We start from the raw sequence: 21769 nt of genomic DNA on the forward strand, positions 1-21769 counted from the left end.
TGTTTTTGTTGCATCACTGAGGGCAGTTTTGTCAATAAATTTAAGTTAAACTAGTTCACAATAACCGATCGCTACATAGCCTACCATAGACCAGCGGTTCCCTTTTGCCTTGTCGGCTGAAATTGCTAATCAGTTCTCGCACCCCCTTCTAGGATTGGCTGAAAATAGACGCCTACAGTTCGAAATTTATGTTGAAACCTGGTAAAACAACATTGTTTCTTAGGGAACGTTCAAATATTACGTAACGCTTTTTTTCCGAATTTTTAACCCCCCCCCTCCCCCATGTAACGCCAACGTAATGCTTTTTTCAATCCCCCCCTCCCCCATGTAACGCTTTTTCACTACGAATTCAGCACAAAAAACTACCACTCCGTGCTCGAAAGCGTTACGTAACGTTTTGCTTGAACCCCCTCCCCCCCGATGTGACGCTTTGCATAAACTCCCCCCCGATGTGACGCTTTGCATAAACTCCCCCCTCCCCCTCGAAGGCGTTACGTAATATTTGAACGTTCCCTTACGTCATATTGTAACAAACCTCGATAATTCAGCATCCCCGCACCGCCTATGAATAGATCTCCCACCCGTTAGTGGTGCGTGCACTCCTGGTTAAGAACCCCTGCCATAAACCAATATGATGTTTTGTGGTCACAAAAGCTTAGCGTGGCAACCTTCTATTGCAGCTTTGTGATATTACAGCCAATGTTTGTACAAGTTGATTGTGGATATAGTTCAGGAGGTGAATGCTGTGCATTGAAAGGTTTTTGCTCATTTTGCATGCCAAGGAAAGACCAGTAGGCCCGTATTAAAGTTTCACACTGACTTCAAAATATGTAAACTTTACTATGAGGTGCCGCAAAACACATTTCCTTTTGGTAGAATGCCGTAGCCTAAAAAGGTTGGAAACCACTGGTTTTAAGTTTCAGACGTTACAGTAAGAAAGCCTTCAATATTATTCACCTAATTTTTGCACATTGCTTTGTGCAAGCTAAAGTTTCACCAGCTACGCTTTGACAAAAAAAGCAAGGTTAATTGGAGCCGACTCACCACGTGGGGCTGGTTCGACTCTCGGCGTGTGCGCTTGAGCAACGAATTTTAAGACTGCTTTCAATAGAGCGGCACCTAGTGGATGGAATAATTCCTCGGCAACAATCGGATAACTTCAGTCAACATCGGTAAGGGAACGTTTAAATATTACGTAACTCCTTCGAGGGGGTTCAAGCAAAACGTAACGCTTTCGAGTACGGAATGGTATTTTTTTGTGCTAAATTTGTAGTTAAAAAGCGTGACATGGGGGTCAAACATTCGGAAAAAATGCGTTACATCATATTTGAAGGTTCCCTAACCGGCCTTGCGTCAAAAGCCTCTACAAGTAGGCGAAACTAACACGAACAACCCTATCAAGGCTTCCTTAGTCCCAGAATTGGGATTCAAAACCAGCCAACCTATATAGATTTTTCAGTATGTTTCCAATAGGATGAAAAACCTTAATGCGCACTTAAAATGAAAGGTCTTTTACCAGTTCCATTGACAAGCTTGTTAATTGCAGATACAACTATCCCAATGAAACTGATTGCGATGAATGAATAAATTAAAAGACCGCTATAAATTCAATCGGTGAAAATGCAGGTTTTATTAAAATAATGCTGTATATTTTCCCGTGAAGTCTAGCCAAGCTTGACAGGAAATGGAATTAAATCTGAGGATATTTAATAAAAGCAGTAATGACACAGCAACAAGACATTTTAAATTTTAACAGTTTACATTAAAACACGACATACATGAATCAAATATGCTACTATTGAACTTTTTATGGGGCGTTCGCGAGGCTACATGGATTGTTCTGCAAAAACCAAATTTTGAACATTCCACTTGTTTTTTTTTACGAATTGGCAGTGAAGTTTTCGTTTGTTGTCAGAATTATTCCAGTTCACATGCGTGCCGCTGGAAAGAAAAGAGCAGTTTCCGCAATGCGTTGTAACGTGTTTCAGTCAGGTTAAATCAATCTGAACATCAGAATGCGCCTATAGCGACAATCCTTTTCTTTCAGATTAGAATTATTATTAGAATTTCATTGCATCAGCTGTTTTTAAACCCTTGGAATGATGTTGCCAATTGTAAATTACATAACCTGCTGTTTAGGCTACTAACACTGACCAGAATCATAAACACCATGAATCACATCGCGTTATTGTATTACTGTATTTTGTTTTATTGGTCAAGTTGACAAAGTTCTAAGCAGAATTGGGGAAACGCGCAAAAACGTGTTCACCACCAGCCTGCTGTTGCTCACTGGACTAAAGGGCAAAGTCCTACAGCAATTTGGTCAGCACTGCAAGTGCAACATGTAACTCATACCAAAAGTTTCTTCTTTAACTTGCCAGACAGCTGTTTGACTTTGACAAGAAACCTACACCTTAGATGAGACGAAGCGTTACACTTCATGAACAAAATGCTTGATCCTTCTTGGACAGTGAGATTAGATTCAATCAATTTTTAACTGCAGATGGATCATCCCGATTGGTGAAAAAGCTTAAAACAAACAAAGGAGATTATTGACGTTTGCAGTGGTAATAACCATAAAAGTAAATTATGCATTTTGGTTTCACTCTGCAAAAACTGAATCCCACATGGTCACCTATCTTGGACTGGGGCAGTAACTTATCATCATTGTAAAACCAAATGCAAGATACAATACAAACAGCATTCAAATAATTTGCTCCAGCACAGAGCAAACAGTGTTTTATTACAACAGTACAGGTTTATCTTTGAAGCCATATTGCATCACCTATTCTTGCAGAAACATGAGTTAATCTCCATTTTTCAAAAAGCTTTCACATGAAAAAGATTGAGGTCTGCCCTGAATAAGTAATTAACTAATGTTTAGTCATATCCAATCCAGACTAACCTGTTATTGGCGAAGATGTAGCCTACAAGACAAATAACTTGCAGACATCTTTGTTAAGACTTCTGCATTCTCCAGGTATCGTAGTGACGTAGCAGCACCTTCATTCCTCTGGGATTTTGTTTGTTCTGATATAAACACATTATTCAATATTTTTTGCAACCAAAAGATATCAACTTTGTAGTGATTACTTTTAAGAATGTATTCTAATGTCCTTTCTTTTCAGAACAAGCAACAAACTGAGGTTTCACTCAGAAAATAACTGAATCGTCAGTTTCACCTGTTTCAGACTGGGGCGTTATGCTTCATCATTGTGAAACCATGCTACGGCACAAAGAGCATCCACATAATATGCTCCAGCAGAGCACAAATTATTTTATTAACAGCATGTTTTATCTTGGAAACAAGGCATATTGCATTACCTATTCTTACAGAAAACAAGAGATGACCTTCATTCCAAGAAACTCTTCACGTGAAAGACATTAAGGAGATCTGCCCTGAAAAAGTAACAAAAATATTGCTTTAGTCATATCCAATCCAGACCAACCTCTTAGTTCTAATAGGTGAAAATACTTTGAATACATGAAGTACATTGAGTACATTGAGTGGACAACACAACTAGCAGGCATATTTGTCCTATTATCGAAAGTGAAGCACTTATCACTTCAACATAGCTGTTTTGAGTGCTGTATTCTAAGGGCTTAAGTCCATCCGGGGTTTTGTTCACTCTGATACGAACACATCATTACTCGATATGTTTTGCCAATAAAAAATATTAACGTTGTAGTGAATACTTTAAAGATTGTATTAAAACGATGTTTATTTTTAGAACAAGCAACAAACAAACTGGGGTTTCACTCAGAAAATAACTGAATCGTCAGTTTCACCTGTTTCAGACTGGGGCGTTATGTTTCATCATTGTGAAACCATGCTACACCGAAGTAGCCTATACAATTTTAATGACAAAAGTAATTAACATCTACATATGTAAACCCAGCAGAGGCTATACCGGTATATAGGTACCATATATTGTGATATAGCCTGAGAGATTGTATTTTTATGTTTCCATAACTCAAGCAAGATGTTTGGCATCAACAAATACTCAAATTGTATATTATGTAAACCCTGTTTTCTGCAAAACGTAGTTCACATGTAATAAGCAAAATAAATGTATGCCTATATAAAGATGGCAAAATAAAACAAAATATGAATAACCACAACCCTAAAATTATTTCTTTTTAAGGCCACAGAGCCAAAGTATTCACAAGACAATAGCCATGTGGATTGTGCGTATAAAAATAAAATTTTTACCCAACAAATTTATTGAAATAAATTGTTTGAGACAAAAAAAAGGTCAATAAGTTAGTTTTATTCTAATTTTCTGAAAAAAGCTTCAAAATTGAAATTTTTGAATTATAACAGAGTACCGTAATGCTAAACTAAACAAAAAAGACTTTTGCTCATACATATAAGCCATTTTTGAACATATTTACATTTTAAAGTAATTGCACTAACATTAACAAATACCCATATATAACTAGCATTGCATGAAAATGTGCAGCCACCTGAGACAAAATGCTTATTGCGAAGGGCAGGAAGGTTAAAAAGTTTTCAAAGAACGAAAACTAAGTAAAGAAATTTCACATTTTTAGCATATTTCTTTCTGTGAAATATTCCACTACTAGAGTGCGGCGTCCTCATAAAGCCCCGTGTCACTACAATCCAACTTAAAATGCAATACTGTCTGAAAATAGATCAAAGCATTGTACCCATACACAATTTTTAAGGTCTCCATGTTCGGCTTAAATCTTAATCAAATTCCTATTTATTTTCTAAAATAAGTAATACCTACTATTTCACCGCTTTGGCAATAGCATCTAGCAAACATCGAAGACTTCTCAAACAACTTCGACCAGACCACCTTCCACTACATCTGCAGGTTAAAAAGGAAGCCACGTTGAAAACTTGTGTTGAAGTAGAAAAAAACTTCACACTGATTCACGTGCTCTGACGATGAGGAAGAATAGCTGGAAAGGGATATCAATTTCAAGCGATATCATATTCTTTTATTTTTGTCATGAAAGTGTTTAGAAGAAAAAAGATACTACTAACTACAATAGTTAATATACCGGAACGTCGATGAATGGAAAAAGGTGGCAAAACCTTGGAAGATTCCATATGGGCTTGAATAATAGTTTATGCAGTGAAGGTTTTTGCAAAAAAAAACGGCAGTTTTTTGACGCAAAACCACTTCTGAGGACAAAAATGAAATTGAATTGAAATTGCATAATGAGCCAATTATTTATGAAGAAAAGTATCAACAAGAGTAAAATATGCAGAAAAAACTCATTTACGTTTTTGGGCTGGCGTTGTATCCATGCGTTTCGATATATTTTTCACAAAATATCACCTTTTTATGTCTTTTGCTCACAAAAACAAGCACAGTTTTGATTAGGGCAGTGGTTGAGATTTTTATTTTGTCCAAAAAAGGTTTAACAAGCAAACAATCTTATTGCTGCAAACTGTATTGCAAAATCAAGGGAAGAATAGTAAAAAAAAGTTTGTACTGTTGTTTGGGTAACCCGGATGAAAACGAGCGCGAAACGAAGCTGTTGCTGTTGGTCTCGCTTTGTTATGTTTAATTTTTTAAATGTTCTTTTGGTTTTTGCTCTTACAAAGAAACCTATACACCATCACAAAGAATAGCAAACAGAATGTTCTATTTATGCCGTCAGATATATTCTTTTTGTTCTGTAATTCGAATATAGACATTCTTGTCTGATGCAAATTTGTACAAACTATTAATACAAATAAACAAGTTGTAGATGATGCAAAAGCAGGCGCGAATCTAAGAGTTTTTTTCGGGGGGGGGGGGGGCAAAAAATTTGAAAATCAATTAAAAAGAAAGAAAAAGCTAAACAGATATGAACAATGATACTACGACATATACGATATGCTAGAAAATAGACATTAAAACAACCATTTTCATCAATTGTGATGCCGAGGGACTAATATCAGCTGTTTAGAAGCATATCAAACCATTTGATGTGAAAACATACAAATTTTCACAAAATTTCGGGGGGGGCCCGGGCCCCCTGGGCCCCTCCCATAAATCCGCGCCTGTGCAAAAGTTACCAAGTTTTAAGGGGTACGAAACTAAAAAGTTACGAAATATGCAGCAACAATAAGTGTAGGCTAGTACTATGACAGATTGTTTAGGCTACTGGTACTTATTTCTTAATAAATGGTTCCAATAGTTTTCAACCTTTTTTGATGCATTACTCCCTTTGCTGATTTTGGAATTTTTTGTTCCTCTTATGTAAAGTAAGCAGAGGGGCTGAAGTGATGTTGCATTTCTAATGTGATACAAATTGTAGATTAAACTTTCATCACCCAATTTAGTTACCGTACATATTTGGATATGCCTCTGTAGTTATATCAAGAGCTTTCCGAACTATGCGCAGTATCCAATGGCATCTTATGTTGAAGGGACAAGTTTGTTACAAATGCATGACTTAAGAAAAAGCTTGTAAAAACAAATTGTACCGTAATCAAATTGGCAGGATTTTATTGTGCAACCTAATTCGTACCCTGAACAATCCGTACCCTCAGTTCGTGCCCTGAAAAGATCGAGAGAAAAAATAGCACAAAGCCGAAGTCGCTGATCGCAACAAAGCCAAGGTCACTAATCAGAGTTTCCGCAAACATTTTAGAGGTAGGGTTAAGCGCAAACTCTGATCCGAGTGCTATTTTGGCTTTTTTAAGTTTTTTCTCGATTTTTTGAGGGTATAAATTGTTCAGGGTACAAATTAGGTTGCACCCGGATTTTTAAGTCTATAGCTGCAGTACGTAATACTTTTGATTGCACGGCTAGTTAATGAGAACGTCAGCTCTGCACCTGAAACATAGTTTGATTGAATAATGCATGTGCTGCAATTCCCCATTATAACACAGATCATACCTAGATGTGACATGAATTTGTTATCATTTTCAGCCTGTGGCAGCCCAATGCTGAGCAAATACCTTCCCCTTTTCTTGCTTATCCAGTTAATTGTGTGTTTTTATGTACCAGTTTGTTGTTCCACATTCTTTGTGGAGTGTGTATTGAGAAGAATGCAGGAGGAATACTGAGAGAAGCAGAGAAAACTATATATGTGTTTCGTCGACTTACAAAATGCATTTGACAGAGTACCAAGGAAAGTGATGGAGTGGGCAATGAGGAAAAGAGGTATTAGTGAGAGCTGTGATGTCTATGTATGAGAATGCAAGAACAAAAGTGAGAGTTGGATCAAATTATTCAAACGAGTTTTTTGTGAAGGTTGGTGTAACTGTACACCAAGGATCAGTTTTGTCACCTCTTTTTGCTATTGTGGTTGACGTTGTAACTGAAGGAGTGAGGGAGGGCTTATTGAGTGAAATTTTGTATGCAGACAACCTGGTCTTGACAAGTAATAGTATGGAGGGACTGGAGAGAAAGTTTGAGAAATGGAAAGAAGCATTTGAAACCAAGGGTATGAAGGTGAATCTTGAAAAAACAAAAGTGATGGTGAGTGGAGCAGAAGGAACAGTTGTTGAGAACAAAGTAGATCCCTGTGGAATATGTGGCAAGAGAGTGATGAGAAATTCAATGCAATGCAAGGAATGTGGAAAGTGGGTACATGCAAGATGTGCTAATGTCAAGAGAGCCGCAACAAGATTGGCGAAGTGTTTTGTTTGTGGGAAATGCAGTAAAGGAAGGAATGAAGTGGAAGGCCATGATGATGAGTTCTGCCATGGCATCGAAACAGTGACAGACTTCTGTTATCTCGGTGATCGGATAAATGGAAGTGGTGGATGTGAAGCAGCGGTGACAACAAGGGCAAGATTGGGCTGGGCAAAGTTCAGGGAATGTGAGGAAATGTTGCATGGCAGAAAATTTTCACTAAGGATGAAAGGAAAAGTATATCGGAGCTGTGTGTGGCCTGCAATGCTATATGGTAGCGAGACATGGATATTGAGAGAGAGTGAACTGGCAATCCTGAAAAGAACGAAAAGGTCAATGGTGAGAGCAATGTGTGGGGTGAAAACGAGAAGGGAAAAAAGGACTGAAGAATTGTTGGATATGCTAGAGATGAGAGAGACGAGAGAGACCATAGACCAACTGGCAAGGGCAAATGGAATAAGATGGTATGGACATGTGATAAGGAGGGAGGAAGGAAGTTTTCTTAGAAAGGCACTAGATCTAAAGGTGGATGGGAAGAGAAAACGCGGTCGTCCAAGAAGAACGTGGAAACAACAAGTGAAGGATGAATTTAAAAAAGTCGGACTGAAGGAGGAAGATGCAAGGGACAGGGTGAAATGGAGAAAAGGGATTAAAACAATTGCTGCGCGGAAACAATCGGCCACCCCCACTAGTGGGGAGCAAACCGACGATGGATTATGATGATTGTTAATCAAATCTCATCTTTGGCTTTCCCCATTTGCGTTTGAATTTCCAGGGTGTTAAATTTGTGTGAAATTAGAGTCATTTGTAAACTTGCTCTCTGGCTGTTAGTCCCAATGTTCATAGGAAATTAGAGTCACTTTCATAGGCGCTGACTTTTATTTTGCATGGGGTGGCGGATAGCACAATATGGCAACCTAAAAACTTTCAAACTGCATGTTTTTGTTTGATTTTTACCAAGCGTGTTTCGTAGATGCTATTGTCTTTTCACACCTGATTTGTAGCTCGATAATTTACAAAATAACTTTAAAACAAAGCACAGGAGGTATGTCGTGAATTTTATTGTTACGTTGCTGCTCTGACACTTACCTAACATTTGGCAAAAGTATTTTTGCGAACAGCAGCGAACAGCAATCCAACTGTTAATCAACTGGTCACCTGAGTTGTAACCGTGAAGCTTCAGCTTGATAAACATTTACAATTAGGATGTAGTTCAATCGCTGTTGCATCATGGTAGATCGCAAGTAGGTTTTTATGTGCCTGAGTGCACTAAACGATCGCTCCGCCTTGCAGGTGGTGGAAGGCAATGATAAGCATATTTTCAAAACTTTCTTTTCAAAAGTATAGCTTTCCTCGAATAGAATCATGTAAACGTGTAAATTTGCAGAACGTTAAAACTGCTACTTTACCAAGGGCACTCTTTAAATAAAACTCAAAGTTTCGAAAATTGCATTTTTTTAATGAAATTTGAAAATAGATCTTCATTTAGGGGGTGGAGCTATCAATCATTGAGATAACTTTATTTCCAAGTATTTTATAGCTGTCATAATTTATAGCGATATTATGAGCAGTTTAAAAATTTTCAAAAAAGATTTTTGAGGAAGGCAATAGAAAGATCGTTATTTATTGATTAATAAATCCCATTGGAAGCCTAACAAATTTAACAATGACTTATGACAAGTAACAAATAAAACGGTCGCAACAAGGAAAAAACTCGTAGCCACGTGTTGCGTAATCTTCACGTAGCTTACTTGATGTTACGCGAGTTTCATGCTTGTGACAAACAATCATTTTCTTCGCAATACGGTATTGGTTCACCTCTTGCTTTACGTTGACTTGAAGCGAAAACCAATGATCAAAAAAAGATTTAAACGTCCGTTCAAATTACATTTATTTACAGTAAGTAATGTAACCTAAATGGGGTGGCTGCCACAGCGGTTACGGGGTGGCGTGGCCACCCCGTAAGTCGGCGCCAGTGGTCATTTTTATTATTATATGTTCAAATACAAACTCATTTTTGCAACAAATAAGCCAGCAAACAAAAGTAGCAATAATTTAGATTCAAGTAAGCAAACAAAAACCATCATTAACAAAAAAAAGTAATGTTAGTTTAACATTTTCACCAAAAGCTTGTATAATGGCCTAAATCTAGCTTATAATAAAAAAAATTCATGTCAAACTAATAATTAATCTTGTCGAAATCGATTGCAATCTTGCAACTAATTGACAATGGATCAATTCTGTATCTGCTTTCAATTACAATTATATAAACTACTAAAATGTTTGCGAATAATTAAAATTTGCCATCATTTTATGATGTCACAATGCAAAAATACAAACGCACTCAACAGAGAAATTGTGCTTTACCTGTACCCTTCTACTCCTAGCGTCAGTTTAAATTGATGCTAGTAAAATAATTACAAAACTTTTGTAGCCTAATTTTATTTTTGGCATAGAATTGCTTCAATAAAATATTTTTCGGTTGTGTGTAGGAATTTTGTATTCCTTTTCATAGCCGTTTGATATCCTCAGTTAATTTTTAGAACAAACCAAAACAACATTTTTTTGAGTTAAGGTTGCTGTAATGATTGCCATAGCTGTTACCTCAGCATTTTAAGAAATCAAACAATTAGCTAGACTCTTCATTATCAGATTAACCCCAAAACTGGATTCCTATCAGCATCAGTACAGGGGTGCAACCTAGTTCGTATCCTGAACAGTTCGTACCCTGAAAAGATCGAGAGAAAAAATTAAAAAAAGCCAAAGTCGCTGATCGCAGTTTAATAGCACAAAGCCGAAGTCGCTGATCGGAGTTTCCGCAAACAACTCGAGGGTTAGCGGAAACTGCGGAAAAATATTTGCGGATACTGCGATCAGCGAGGGTTAGGGCTAGGATTAGCATAGATTACTCGACGTAAACTGCGATCAGCGAGGGTTAGGGTTAGAGCATAGATTACTCTATGGTTAGAGTTAGGGTAAAGGTTAGCGGAAACTGCGATCAGTTAGAGCATAGATTACTCTAAGGTTAGGATATGAGTTAGCGGAAACTACGGAAAAATGTTTGCGAAAACTGCGATCAGTTAGGGTTAGAGCATAGATTAGTCTATGGTTAGGGTTAGCGGAAAGTGCAGAAAAGTGTTTGCGGAAACTGCGATCAGCGAGGGTTAGGGTTAGCTGAAACTGCGACTTCGGCTTTGTACTATCTTTCTCCCGATCTTTTCAAGGGGAAAATTTGAAAATGTTTGCGGAAACTGCGATCAGCGACTTCCGCTTTTTTTAATTTTTTCTCTCGATTTTTTCAGGGTACGAACTAGGTTGCATCCTCAGTACAGTATATATGCTTGCAACTCTTCTTTTTGCTCTGTCAGTTTAAACTGACACTAGGAAGATATGGGTTAATGATGAATATTTGGGTGCTTTCCACAAATCATCCTGTGGGTTAACCAAAAGTCGACGTTATTAGGTCACATGGTAGAATCGACTATTGATTGGAATATAACAGATATGGGATGAAAAATTGAAAATAACCAATAGGGCGACATGTGGAAGAGCACCAATGTTTGATGATCCTATAGAACGGGCTTTAATTTTTTTCATCTCTACCATGAGTTGTGTTAAATCTATTGGTAGTTTCTTTAATTTTGCAAATCTTTTTTGTATATTACAGTATCAAATTGCATTGTCATCTGGTGAAATATCAAATTTATTAAACATGTTTGTAATATGTTGTCATTTTTTAAAAGCTATATATAAGGTGTGTATAAAGAAAATTACATCATGTGATATTAAAACAATCCCTAATTTTAATCCTGAGGCTTTATATTGCTATGATTCTGAATAGTGATAAAAAATTTGTATTAAAACTTTATCATCACTATACTCTTGTTATTCGGATTTAGGGAACGTTCAAATATTACGTAACGCTTTTTTTCCGAATTTTTGACCGCCCCCTCCCCCATGTAACGCCAACGTAACGCTTTTTTCAATCCCCCCCTCCCCCATGTAACGCTTTTTCACTACAAATTCAGCACAAAAAACTACCATTCCGTACTCGAAAGCGTTACGTAACGTTTTGCTTGAACCCCCTTCCCCCCGATGTGACGCTAACGTAACGCTTTGCATAAACCCCCCTCCCCCTCAAAGGCGTTACGTAATATTTGAACGTTCCCTTACTTGTCATGAAATACACTCAGCTTGTTTTTGCATCTTAGGTTTAATGTAATCATCCTCGGCATTTTGTATATATACAGTTTTATTGCATTAGTTGTGGCATCTAGTTTGTGTATAATCTTGCAAATGCAAAATGGGCAAGAAAGCTTCTGGAAAGGATGAGGCTGATGCAAGCAGCAGTGCACTTGATAATGAGCCAGAAGAATATGAAGTTGAGAAGGTTGTGGACAAACGTCATCTGAAGGGTCAACTACAATACTTTATTAAATGGAAAGGATTCTCAGAGTAAGTGATTCCAATCATGTACCATATATAATTATATATGAATTCTAATGTCATGTCCATCAGATTCAGTTACAATATTCAAGTACCCATATTTTGGTAAGTCAAATTTTTAAAAGATTTCAATGTAGCTGAAGTTACAGCTGCTCCTGCTTTATCTGAAAGATGCTATCTTTCAAAGAAATATGATTTTGTTTTTTCATTTTTGTGGTGTCTCTAATGTCAGACCCCAGTGATGTTGACTGATCTGAATTTTCACTTAACTTTGTATCAGTTTCCTAACTAAGCAATGTGTCATCATCTTGTTTGTTTTGTCATATCTATGCCTAATAGTCTGGGAGCCTACGACAGAAGATTTCACCCCATAAGGTACAAAAGGTTTGACCCCTTGAAGTTACTGGGGTCAACCATGTCACTCACAAAAAGTATGGAAGATTGACCGCACCGGGTGGATCTGGACCCTAGAGCCCCCTAAAAAGCCCAAAAAGGGGGTTAATTTCACCCCATAAGGTACATGGACCAAACTTGGTGAAAACGAAGTTCTATGTCAGGACATCACAAAAATATCAAATCTAACAATATTTTCGAGTGGAAAGGTGATGTAAGACTCCCCCCAAAGTGACCCCCCAGAGGGTTAATTTCACCCCATAAGGTACATGGACCAAAGTTGGTCAAAACGAAGTCTTATGTCAGGACATCACAAAAATATCAAATCTAACAATATTTTCGGGTGGAAAGGTGATGTAAGATGCCTTCAAAGTGACTTCCCTTAATGTGACCCCCTCGGAAGGTTTATTCCACCCCATAAGGTACATGGACCAAACTTGGTCAAAATGAAGTCTTATGTCAGGACATCACAAAAATATCAAATCTAACAATATTTTCGGGTGGAAAGGTGGTGTAAGATGACTTCAAAGTGACTTTCCTTAATGTGACCCCCTCGGAAGGTGTATTTCACCCCATAAAGTACATGGACCAAACTTGGTCAAAACGAAGTCTTATGTGAGGACATCACAAAAATATCAAATCTAACAATATTTTCGGGTGGAAAGGTGGTGTAAGATGTCATCAAAGTGACCCCCAGAGGGTTTATTTCACCATAGAGTACATGGACCAAACGTGGTCAAAACGAAGTCTTCTAGGGCACCACAAAATATCAAATCTAACAATACTCTCAGTTGGAAAGGTGATAAAAGACCTACCCAAAAGTGAATCTCCTCCTATAGTTTAATTTACTTCATCCCTTTCTCGAACCAACCTTGGTGTAACGAAAGTGCTATGCCAGGACAGTACGAATGGATTAAATTTAAAAATATTTTTATATAGGTTTTGATGAAATACATTCACAAGCTGTCCCATGATGCATGAAATGGAACTATAGCCTACTTTACAAAAAGTTTTTGTATAAATCATATTAAGTCAATCGAAAAAAGGCAACAGGACATGACAATACATGGCTTTGTAACACCAAAAACAGAAAGTACACAAGAAGCATATAGGCTACAGTAGCCAGAAAATTGATCCAAGATCTTGATACCACCACTAAATGTGGACTTAATCGAACAACTGACTATCCAAATCAAAACGTTTCGAAATGAATCATTTGGAACGTTAATTTAGGCAGTAATGAACATTTTCCAGCTGCTACAATAAATAACCTAATAAACCCAATGCAGTAAGTTTTTATTTAATGCCATTTGCTTCATGTCTCCAATCAGTTATCGTAACTGTTCATTCATAAACAGAGATTGTTCGTGTAAATGTAAACGGTCGTTTCTTTATTCTTCATTGTCACTGCTGTCGCTTTCACTTTCTTCATCTTATTCTTCAGATTCATACAGTTCTCCTGTTATATACAGAGATAAAGCAAGCTGTCTGCGATGTACCAGCCCCAAGCAATGTGGTTATCCGCACGTCTGACACTGACTGTCTTGTAATTGGCTTAGGTTGCTATGGAACTTTTGATCCTTCATTAAAGATATGGATAGAAGCTGGCTTGCAAAGCAATAACACGCAGCGGTACATCAACATCAACCAGCTGCATAGGCCTACCGCACTTGGAGTGACGATTTGCAAGTGTTTACCTGCATATCATGCCTTTACAGATTCTGATTACACCTCGTCATTTAGCAGGAAAGGGAAAGTGCGGCCGCTGAAATTACTCCAAGGAAACCACGAAGCGCAGGCAGCTTTTAGCCAACTCGGACACGACAAAGAAATTAGTGAAGACACTATCATCGCCATAGAGAACTTTGTGTGTAACATGTACAAAAACAAGAAAATTAATTATGTCAACGAAGTCCGTTTACAAATGTTTTTAGACGGCTACAAACCCAAAAAAGAAAATGAAAGGATATCATGCATACCAGAAGCTACTGTAGATAGTAGTACTCTACCACTTTGTTTACGAGTACTTCTCCAGAAGACAAGGCGCACACATCTCATCACAAGATGGTGGTTATCTTCAACTAGAAGTGAACAAGCAGCAACGTTGCTGCTAGAGTATGGCTGGAAAGAAGAAGGAGGTTCTTATAAAGTGGTGTGGTTTGAAGGTAAAGGTATAAAGCATCTTTAGATGTCTCTGCGTGGAATCTGATCTCATCCAGGAAAGTCAAGAAGAAGGTAAACAGCATTGGATGTCGCTTGGGTTACCCTTTATAAATATAAAACTTTCTCCTGGTCTATCAGTCGTTTACTTTCTTACTGTAAACATTAGCCAATAACTGGCTGTAAAGTTTCGTTTTAGGAACCTATAACCAATAGTTTCTGCAATCTTGAGAAAAATGCCTGGGTGCACTAAATAACAAATAAATGTTGAACTTTTTCCAGTTAATAGTAAGTTGCAATGTTGCATTATTCGAAGAAAAATAGACGTCTGTAAAAGATAATAAAATTACTATTGTATGTTACGCATATCTGTAGTGCATAATAGCAATTGTTTCGTACAGTCTTTATTTCTCTGTATATAACAGGAGAATTGTATGAATCTGAAGAATAAGACGAAGAAAGTAAAAGCGACACCAGTGATTGATTGATTGATTGAATCTTTATCCTCGGACTGGGAAAGCTTCTTGCAGAGCTTAATCCTGGCAGTTTCGCATACTTGTAGAGGCTTTGAATCACTGGCGCAGGCCCGGTCACCGAGATTGACAGAGTGAAGTTTCCGATTGTTGAAGGCTTGTTGTCGGGGAATTATTCCATCCATTAGATGCCGCTGAATGGAGAGCAGCCCTTAACGTGCGTTGCTCAAGCGCACACCCCGAGAGTCGAACCAGCGCCGCTATTGATCTTGAAGCTTCTTCGTTCCAGAAGTGACGCGCTAACCAATTGAGTTACCGTTTACATTTACACAAACAATCTCTGTTTATGAATGAACAGTTACAATAACTGATTGGAGACATGAAGCAAATGGCATTAAACAAAAATTTACTACATTGGGTTTATTAGGTTATTTATTGTAGCAGCTGGAAAATGTTCATTACTGCCTAAATTAACGTTCCAAATGATTCATTTCGAAACGTTTTGATTTGGATAGTCAGTTGTTCGATTAAGTCCACATTTAGTGGTGGTATCAAGATCTTGGATCAATTTTCTGGCTACTGTAGCCTATATGCTTCTTACGTACTTTCTGTTTTTGGTGTTACAAAGCCATGTATTGTCATGTCCTGTTGCCTTTTTTCGATTGACTTAATATGATTTATACAAAAACTTTTTGTAAAGTAGGCTATAGTTCCATTTCATGCATCATGGGACAGCTTGTGAATGTATTTCATCAAAACCTATATAAAAATATTTTTAAATTTAATCCATTCGTACTGTCCTGGCATAGCACTTTCGTTACACCAAGGTTGGTTCGAGAAAGGGATGAAGTAAATTAAACTATAGGAGGAGATTCACTTTTGGGTAGGTCTTTTATCACCTTTCCAACTGAGAGTATTGTTAGATTTGATATTTTGTGGTGGCCTAGAAGACTTCGTTTTGACCACGTTTGGTCCATGTACTCTATGGTGAAATAAACCCTCTGGGGGTCACTTTGATGACATCTTACATCACCTTTCCACCCGAAAATATTGTTAGATTTGATATTTTTGTGATGTCCTGACATAAGACTTCGTTTTGACCAAGTTTGGTCCATGTACTTTACGGGGTGAAATACACCTTCCGAGGGGGTCACATTAAGGAAAGTCACTTTGAAGTCATCTTACACCACCTTTCCACCCGAAAATATTGTTAGATTTGATATTTTTGTGATGTCCTGACATAAGACTTCATTTTGACCAAGTTTGGTCCATGTACCTTATGGGGTGGAATAAACCTTCCGAGGGGGTCACATTAAGGGAAGTCACTTTGAAGGCATCTTACATCACCTTTCCACCCGAAAATATTGTTAGATTTCATATTTTTGTGATGTCCTGACATAAGACTTCATTTTGACCAAGTTTGGTCCATGTACCTTATGGGGTGGAATAAACCTTCCGAGGGGGTCACATTAAGGGAAGTCACTTTGAAGGCATCTTACATCACCTTTCCACCCGAAAATATTGTTAGATTTGATATTTTTGTGATGTCCTGACATAAGACTTCGTTTTGACCAACTTTGGTCCATGTACCTTATGGGGTGAAATTAACCCCCTGGGGGGTCACTTTGGGGGGAGTCTTACATCACCTTTCCACTCGAAAATATTGTTAGATTTGATATTTTTGTGATGTCCTGACATAGAACTTCGTTTTCACCAAGTTTGGTCCATGTACCTTATGGGGTGAAATTAACCCCTATTTTGGGCTTTTTAGGGGGCTCTAGGGTCCAGATCCACCCGGTGCGGTCAATCTTCCATACTTTTTGTGAGTGACATGGTTGACCCCAGTAACTTCAAGGGCTCAAACCTTTTGTACCTTATGAGGTGAAATCTTCTGTCGTAGGCTCTCGGTCTATAAAGAGTAGACATGAAGCAAGGCCAACTTCGTGTTTGTAACTTCAAACGTATGTCTTTTAGTGTTCTACCAATGACGCAGCAATTACATGCTCTTAATAAACGTCAAGCTCGGCTTCATATCACCATATCAGATATCACCTTAGCTTCCAAAAGATTACACAGTCATAATAACTATGTATATACCCATTTTATATTTGTGCTGGTTTGTGTTTCAGCTCTGACAACACTTGGGAGCCGGATGAAAACCTAGACTGCCCCGATTTAATAGCTGAATTTGAATCCAACCACGGAAAGAAGAACAAAGAAAGCCATAAAGGTTAAACTGAGCTAAAGATTTTGTTTACTGTATAGTTACAAGCACCCATTTTAGTGCCTTTTTTTAATTGAAATTAAAATACTAGCTTAAACATTTTACCGTATTTGTACATTTCAGAGGAAAAAAAAAGAAAAATGCCATCAGAAAAATCTGAAACTACAAAAAAGAATAAAGCATCTGAAGAGCTCCGAGCAAGAGGATTTGGAAGAGGATTGAACCCGGAGAAAATTATTGGAGCTACTGACTCTGGCGGTCAATTAACCTTTCTCATGAAATGGTATAATATGGTTGCATAATATTGCATTAATTAAAGCAAAAATATTTTATTGTTTGCAAGTTTACTGGAAGCGTTCAAATCTATGTTTTACGTAGCTACACATCATAGCTAACATTAGGAATAGGGCGATGCACTGACGCTATGTGGGATACTGTATGACAATTAGGGTATACCTGTTCTAAGACGTCGTTTCTAACCCAATTTGCAGACTACATTTTCTGAGGTGCGGAGGCTTTCGACAAGCCCATTTTGGTGCTGCTTCTGTTTATTTATAGAATTTGTGGAGATTATTTAGCGCAGTGCTCTTTTGTGAGTCTAAAGTGTTCCATGAGGGTTCCTCCTTTTTAACCCTTTAACTGCCACGGGCTCTTTAAAGAGCCCAAGCCCTAAAAAAATACACACTTTTTGCAATCACCATAACTCTGGTCTTTGTTTGCCAAACTGCATGGGTCTTACTTTTTCGGAAAGAGGAAGACTTTTTCGGAAAGAGCCAGGTTAGTTGATACAGAAGGTCAGTTGATACACCACTAAAAACGGATTTTGTAGAAATACCGCCACCAACTGGTGAAGAATGATGATTGAATGGTGATATGATGATTTCGCGGTTATCCAGTTTCAAGTTTGTAAAATAATGCGAAATGTTCAAAAATTCAGCTTTTTTGCAAATTTTTTCAAATTTACAGTTCAGTTAATTCTTGACTGTTTGAAAAACGGTAAGAGATTAACTTCTTGGCGACAGGCAGTGTATTGGTGTAAAGTATTATTGCATAAATCAAATCATTTTTAACTGACTTTATTAGATTGATGACAGACACATTTTGATAAAAGTAAGGAAAAGGTTAGTTGATACATTTTAGCCCAGGCTAGTTGATACACTATATCAACTAACCTGCATTCGTACATTCAGTACGGTAGGCTAACCTGCAATATTTCAACCATATTTTCAGGTAAAATACGTAAATGTGAAACTCTGTAAATCTGTTTGGAAATAGTTGTTGAAGATTTAAGCTGTGTGTAAATGAAGCTGCAGAACCTGTGAACTTGACAATATCACTTGAATTAATAAGGCCTCTTTGACAACGTGCCCCAGTTTTATAAAAGAACAACTGATCGATGTTACAGATCAACTGAAGACTCTCTACGTAAATCTTGGCTGTCATAAGAATTGACAATTACACCAATTTCCAAATCTGACAAGTTGACGTTAGGAAGAACATCCGGATGTAAAATATCTTTATCACATTTTACATTAGATAACACTATAAGACTGCAGCACTGTCATGGCTTTTGGTTAACTCCTGACCTGGCAATATGGTTCTACTATCTACACTACAGTAGTTTGAGTATAAATTTCAAAAGCATAAAGTATAGTCTCAATATAATTGAGGCGTATTTTGATCGTATCAACTAGGAATCCCATGTATCAACTAACCTTATGAGTGTATCAACTAACCTTCCAAGAAGGTTAGTTGATACAAACCGGAGTTGTATGTTTGAATGAGTCTAAACCGATAACTAGTGACATCAAACAGACTAAACTTGGGGGAAAGTTAGCCCAACAAACGAACTTTCTTTAGCACCATAAATGGTGTTTCTATGTCCAACAGTTTTAGTAAAATCTCACTAAACGTGAAAATTGTATCAACTAACCTGCCTTTGCCCTATCGTCTAAAAGTTGAAAAAAATTACTAGGTTTGTATTTGAAGTTTTTCTGCAATTTTCAATTATTTACAGAGAACTTTCATTTTGTGTGCAAAGAGAAGTTTATGAGGCTCTTTCTTCGCATAAAGCATAAACATTACCGTGACAACGCTACGTGGAAAGCTTGACACTTGCCTGACGTCTAGCGATGACGTTTACCGCAGTTTGAAGGTTTTTTTTCCAGATGTCTAAACGGAAACAAAAAAAGTAAAAAAAAACACAAAATTTTTGTAGTTTGTCAAAAAATTTAGTCATTTAAGGCATTTTTTTTTTTAAATACACAAAATTTGTAAAGATATTGTAAAAGACTGTTGAAAATGCAACAACTTTCATGTTTTAATTTTTTTTCTGACAGTTACCGTTCTCAAAATACAGCAGTTCAAAATTAAAGCCTTGCTCAAGTTAAATTCTGAAAAATGCATCAAAAAAAGCGTGGCAGTCAAAGAAAGTTTATTTCTTGCTCCAGTATATTAATGCGTTCTTCTGAATACTGAGCCATTCCCTACTACGTATTAACAAAGTACAGTAGTTGCTTACGATTGCTTCCCTATTTTACTATTACAGCTAGTACTCAAGCCTTGAAAAAGAAATGGTCTGTTTTTGCAGGGAGAACAGTGATGAGGCCGACCTTGTTCCGTCCGAAGAAGCGAATATCAAATGTCCTCAAATCGTCATCAAGTTTTATGAAGAGCGACTTACCTGGCACCAGAATACTGCAGACGAACAAAGCTGATGCACTCCGACAATATGGTTACGAGGCGTTTATACGTCCATCAGTCGCCATTCACTCTACAACTGCCATGTCTCCGGTTTGCCTCGTTTTGAACACTTTTTCTATAAAGTTTTATGAATAAAATATTTTGTTGTTGCCACACATGTTGACGACTTGATTTCTTGGTTTGGAGCTACTTGCGTTAATTTTATTAAACTGAGTCACCATCCACCATCACAGTATCTTTCAACAAACTTCACTGCCGAAAACACAGTTTGTGAATTGTGCATTGTTAGTTTCGTTTAACAGATACCGCTACAGCAATGAATTATTATTTCTTATACACAGGTTCTGTTCAAATAGCGCAACCAGACTTTCTAGCGTTTATCAATTTCTGCATGTCACATTTTTTTAAAGAACCGGCTATTAAAATTGGTTGAACCGCACTTTACTTCGTCAGCAAAGCTGCTATATTACCGCACCATCAATCGCTGAATGGTGTGTGTAGGCCTATGTGTTGGTAAGGATTTACTCATTCTTTCACATGTCCAAATCTTGAGAAATTTCTCGAAGATCTGTAGTTTTGATGACGTCGTTCTTTACATCGATTGTGTCAACTCTATGTTTGGATGTTGTTTGCATGTAGATATGTAAATAAATCACTTTACAACTGAACAACGCGTGTTCAATTCTGCACCAGGTGACCGACATTTGTCAGAAAAGAGTTTTAAATTACTGCAGTAGACTTGTTATGAGCGACTAATTTCCTTGGTTTTTATTTTGGGTTTGTTTGAGATTAGTTTTAGAAGTCGTATATTTTGCAATGAGGTTTGCGTTTATGGAATTGAGTTTTAGAAAACCGGTGGACTGAGTTTGTTTACGCGACGCATTGAACTAAACACATTAGAAACTTTAGAAATTGTATCGTCTTCAGTATAACGCGACATTTTAAGAAAAAACTACTTCACACAAAGTTTATATTTGACTTTCAAACTAAATCAAAGCATCTTAGAACTACGGAGAGGTGACACTTGCAGCAGAGAAAATTCGATCCGTTGTTGATAGGCATCAACCTAGGCTACTCTCTACATTAGCAAAAATAATGAAAAGTTGCCTAGTTTTTCTTATTGTTTTCTTTATCTGTGCTAAAGGTAAGATTTATGTTTGAACAATTTTGAGCTATGCTATTTGCAATGTTTCTTTTAAGCTTAGGCCCACTCGCTACCAAGCTGTAGGTAGGTTACGTAGTCTGGATGTTTTCTAGCAGCAATAGTTAACTTCTTTTTTATTTCAGGAGGAAGTTCAAAAAATATATTACAGAAGGAACACGGTGCTGCGTCATCTTTAAGCCATAAAAATCTGTTCATCGCAAGCAATCAGTCAAATGTAATGACAATTTATATCTTTCATTTTAAATTTGAAACCCTTAAAGAACGTCAGTAGGCTACTAATGCATTAAAGTTTATTAACTTATTGGGGTATTTTGTAATTCACTTTTAATCGGTAGGCGATAGCAATTGCAATGAATTGCTTTAGCCGACTTTGTTTTTATTTCCACTGTTATGCATGAGGCAAAAATTAATAGGCAATGGATTTCTTAAAGTTAAATAGATATTCCACCCGTTAGCTCAGTGGTTAAGCACTCGACTCATCACGCGGCGCTGGTTCGGCTCTCGGGGTGTGCGCTTGAGCAACGCATTTCAGGACTGTTCTCCATTCAGCGGCACCTAATGGATGGAATAATTCCCCAACAGTAACATTTCAACAACAATC

The 21769-nt window shown here is 37.4% G+C and overlaps 1 protein-coding gene and 1 long non-coding RNA gene across 2 annotated transcripts; one reads left to right on the forward strand and one right to left on the reverse strand.

The window, feature by feature from the left end:
* Positions 1-1696: 1696 nt before the first annotated feature.
* LOC145777592 (uncharacterized) lies at positions 1697-4860 on the reverse strand. Its single transcript, XR_014290331.1, has 4 exons — positions 4755-4860; positions 3325-3399; positions 2906-3030; positions 1697-2529 (listed from the first exon to the last, which is right to left on the reverse strand). It is a non-coding gene; the product is annotated as an uncharacterized LOC145777592 (long non-coding RNA).
* Positions 4861-11819: 6959 nt separating this feature from the next.
* LOC145776984 (chromobox protein homolog 3-like) lies at positions 11820-20668 on the forward strand. The gene is made up of 4 exons (XM_082588239.1): positions 11820-12059; positions 17206-17306; positions 17424-17583; positions 19891-20668. The coding sequence occupies exons 1-4, from the start codon at positions 11908-11910 to the stop codon at positions 20015-20017; spliced, it is 540 nt and encodes a 179-aa protein (XP_082444365.1). The 5' UTR covers positions 11820-11907; the 3' UTR covers positions 20018-20668.
* Positions 20669-21769: the final 1101 nt, after the last annotated feature.

This window comes from Aplidium turbinatum, chromosome 9 (assembly GCF_918807975.1).
Source record: "Aplidium turbinatum chromosome 9, kaAplTurb1.1, whole genome shotgun sequence".
NCBI classification, from domain to species: Eukaryota; Metazoa; Chordata; class Ascidiacea; order Aplousobranchia; family Polyclinidae; genus Aplidium; species Aplidium turbinatum.

Excerpts from the sequence above, each read along its gene's own strand:
- LOC145776984 (XM_082588239.1), top strand. The coding sequence starts at position 11,908 with ATGGGCAAGAAAGCTTCTGGAAAGGATGAGGCTGATGCAAGCAGCAGT. Across the intron at positions 12,060-17,205 it reads AAATGGAAAGGATTCTCAGA|CTCTGACAACACTTGGGAGC; the intron begins GTAAGTGATTCC and ends TTTGTGTTTCAG. Across the intron at positions 17,307-17,423 it reads GAACAAAGAAAGCCATAAAG|AGGAAAAAAAAAGAAAAATG; the intron begins GTTAAACTGAGC and ends TGTACATTTCAG.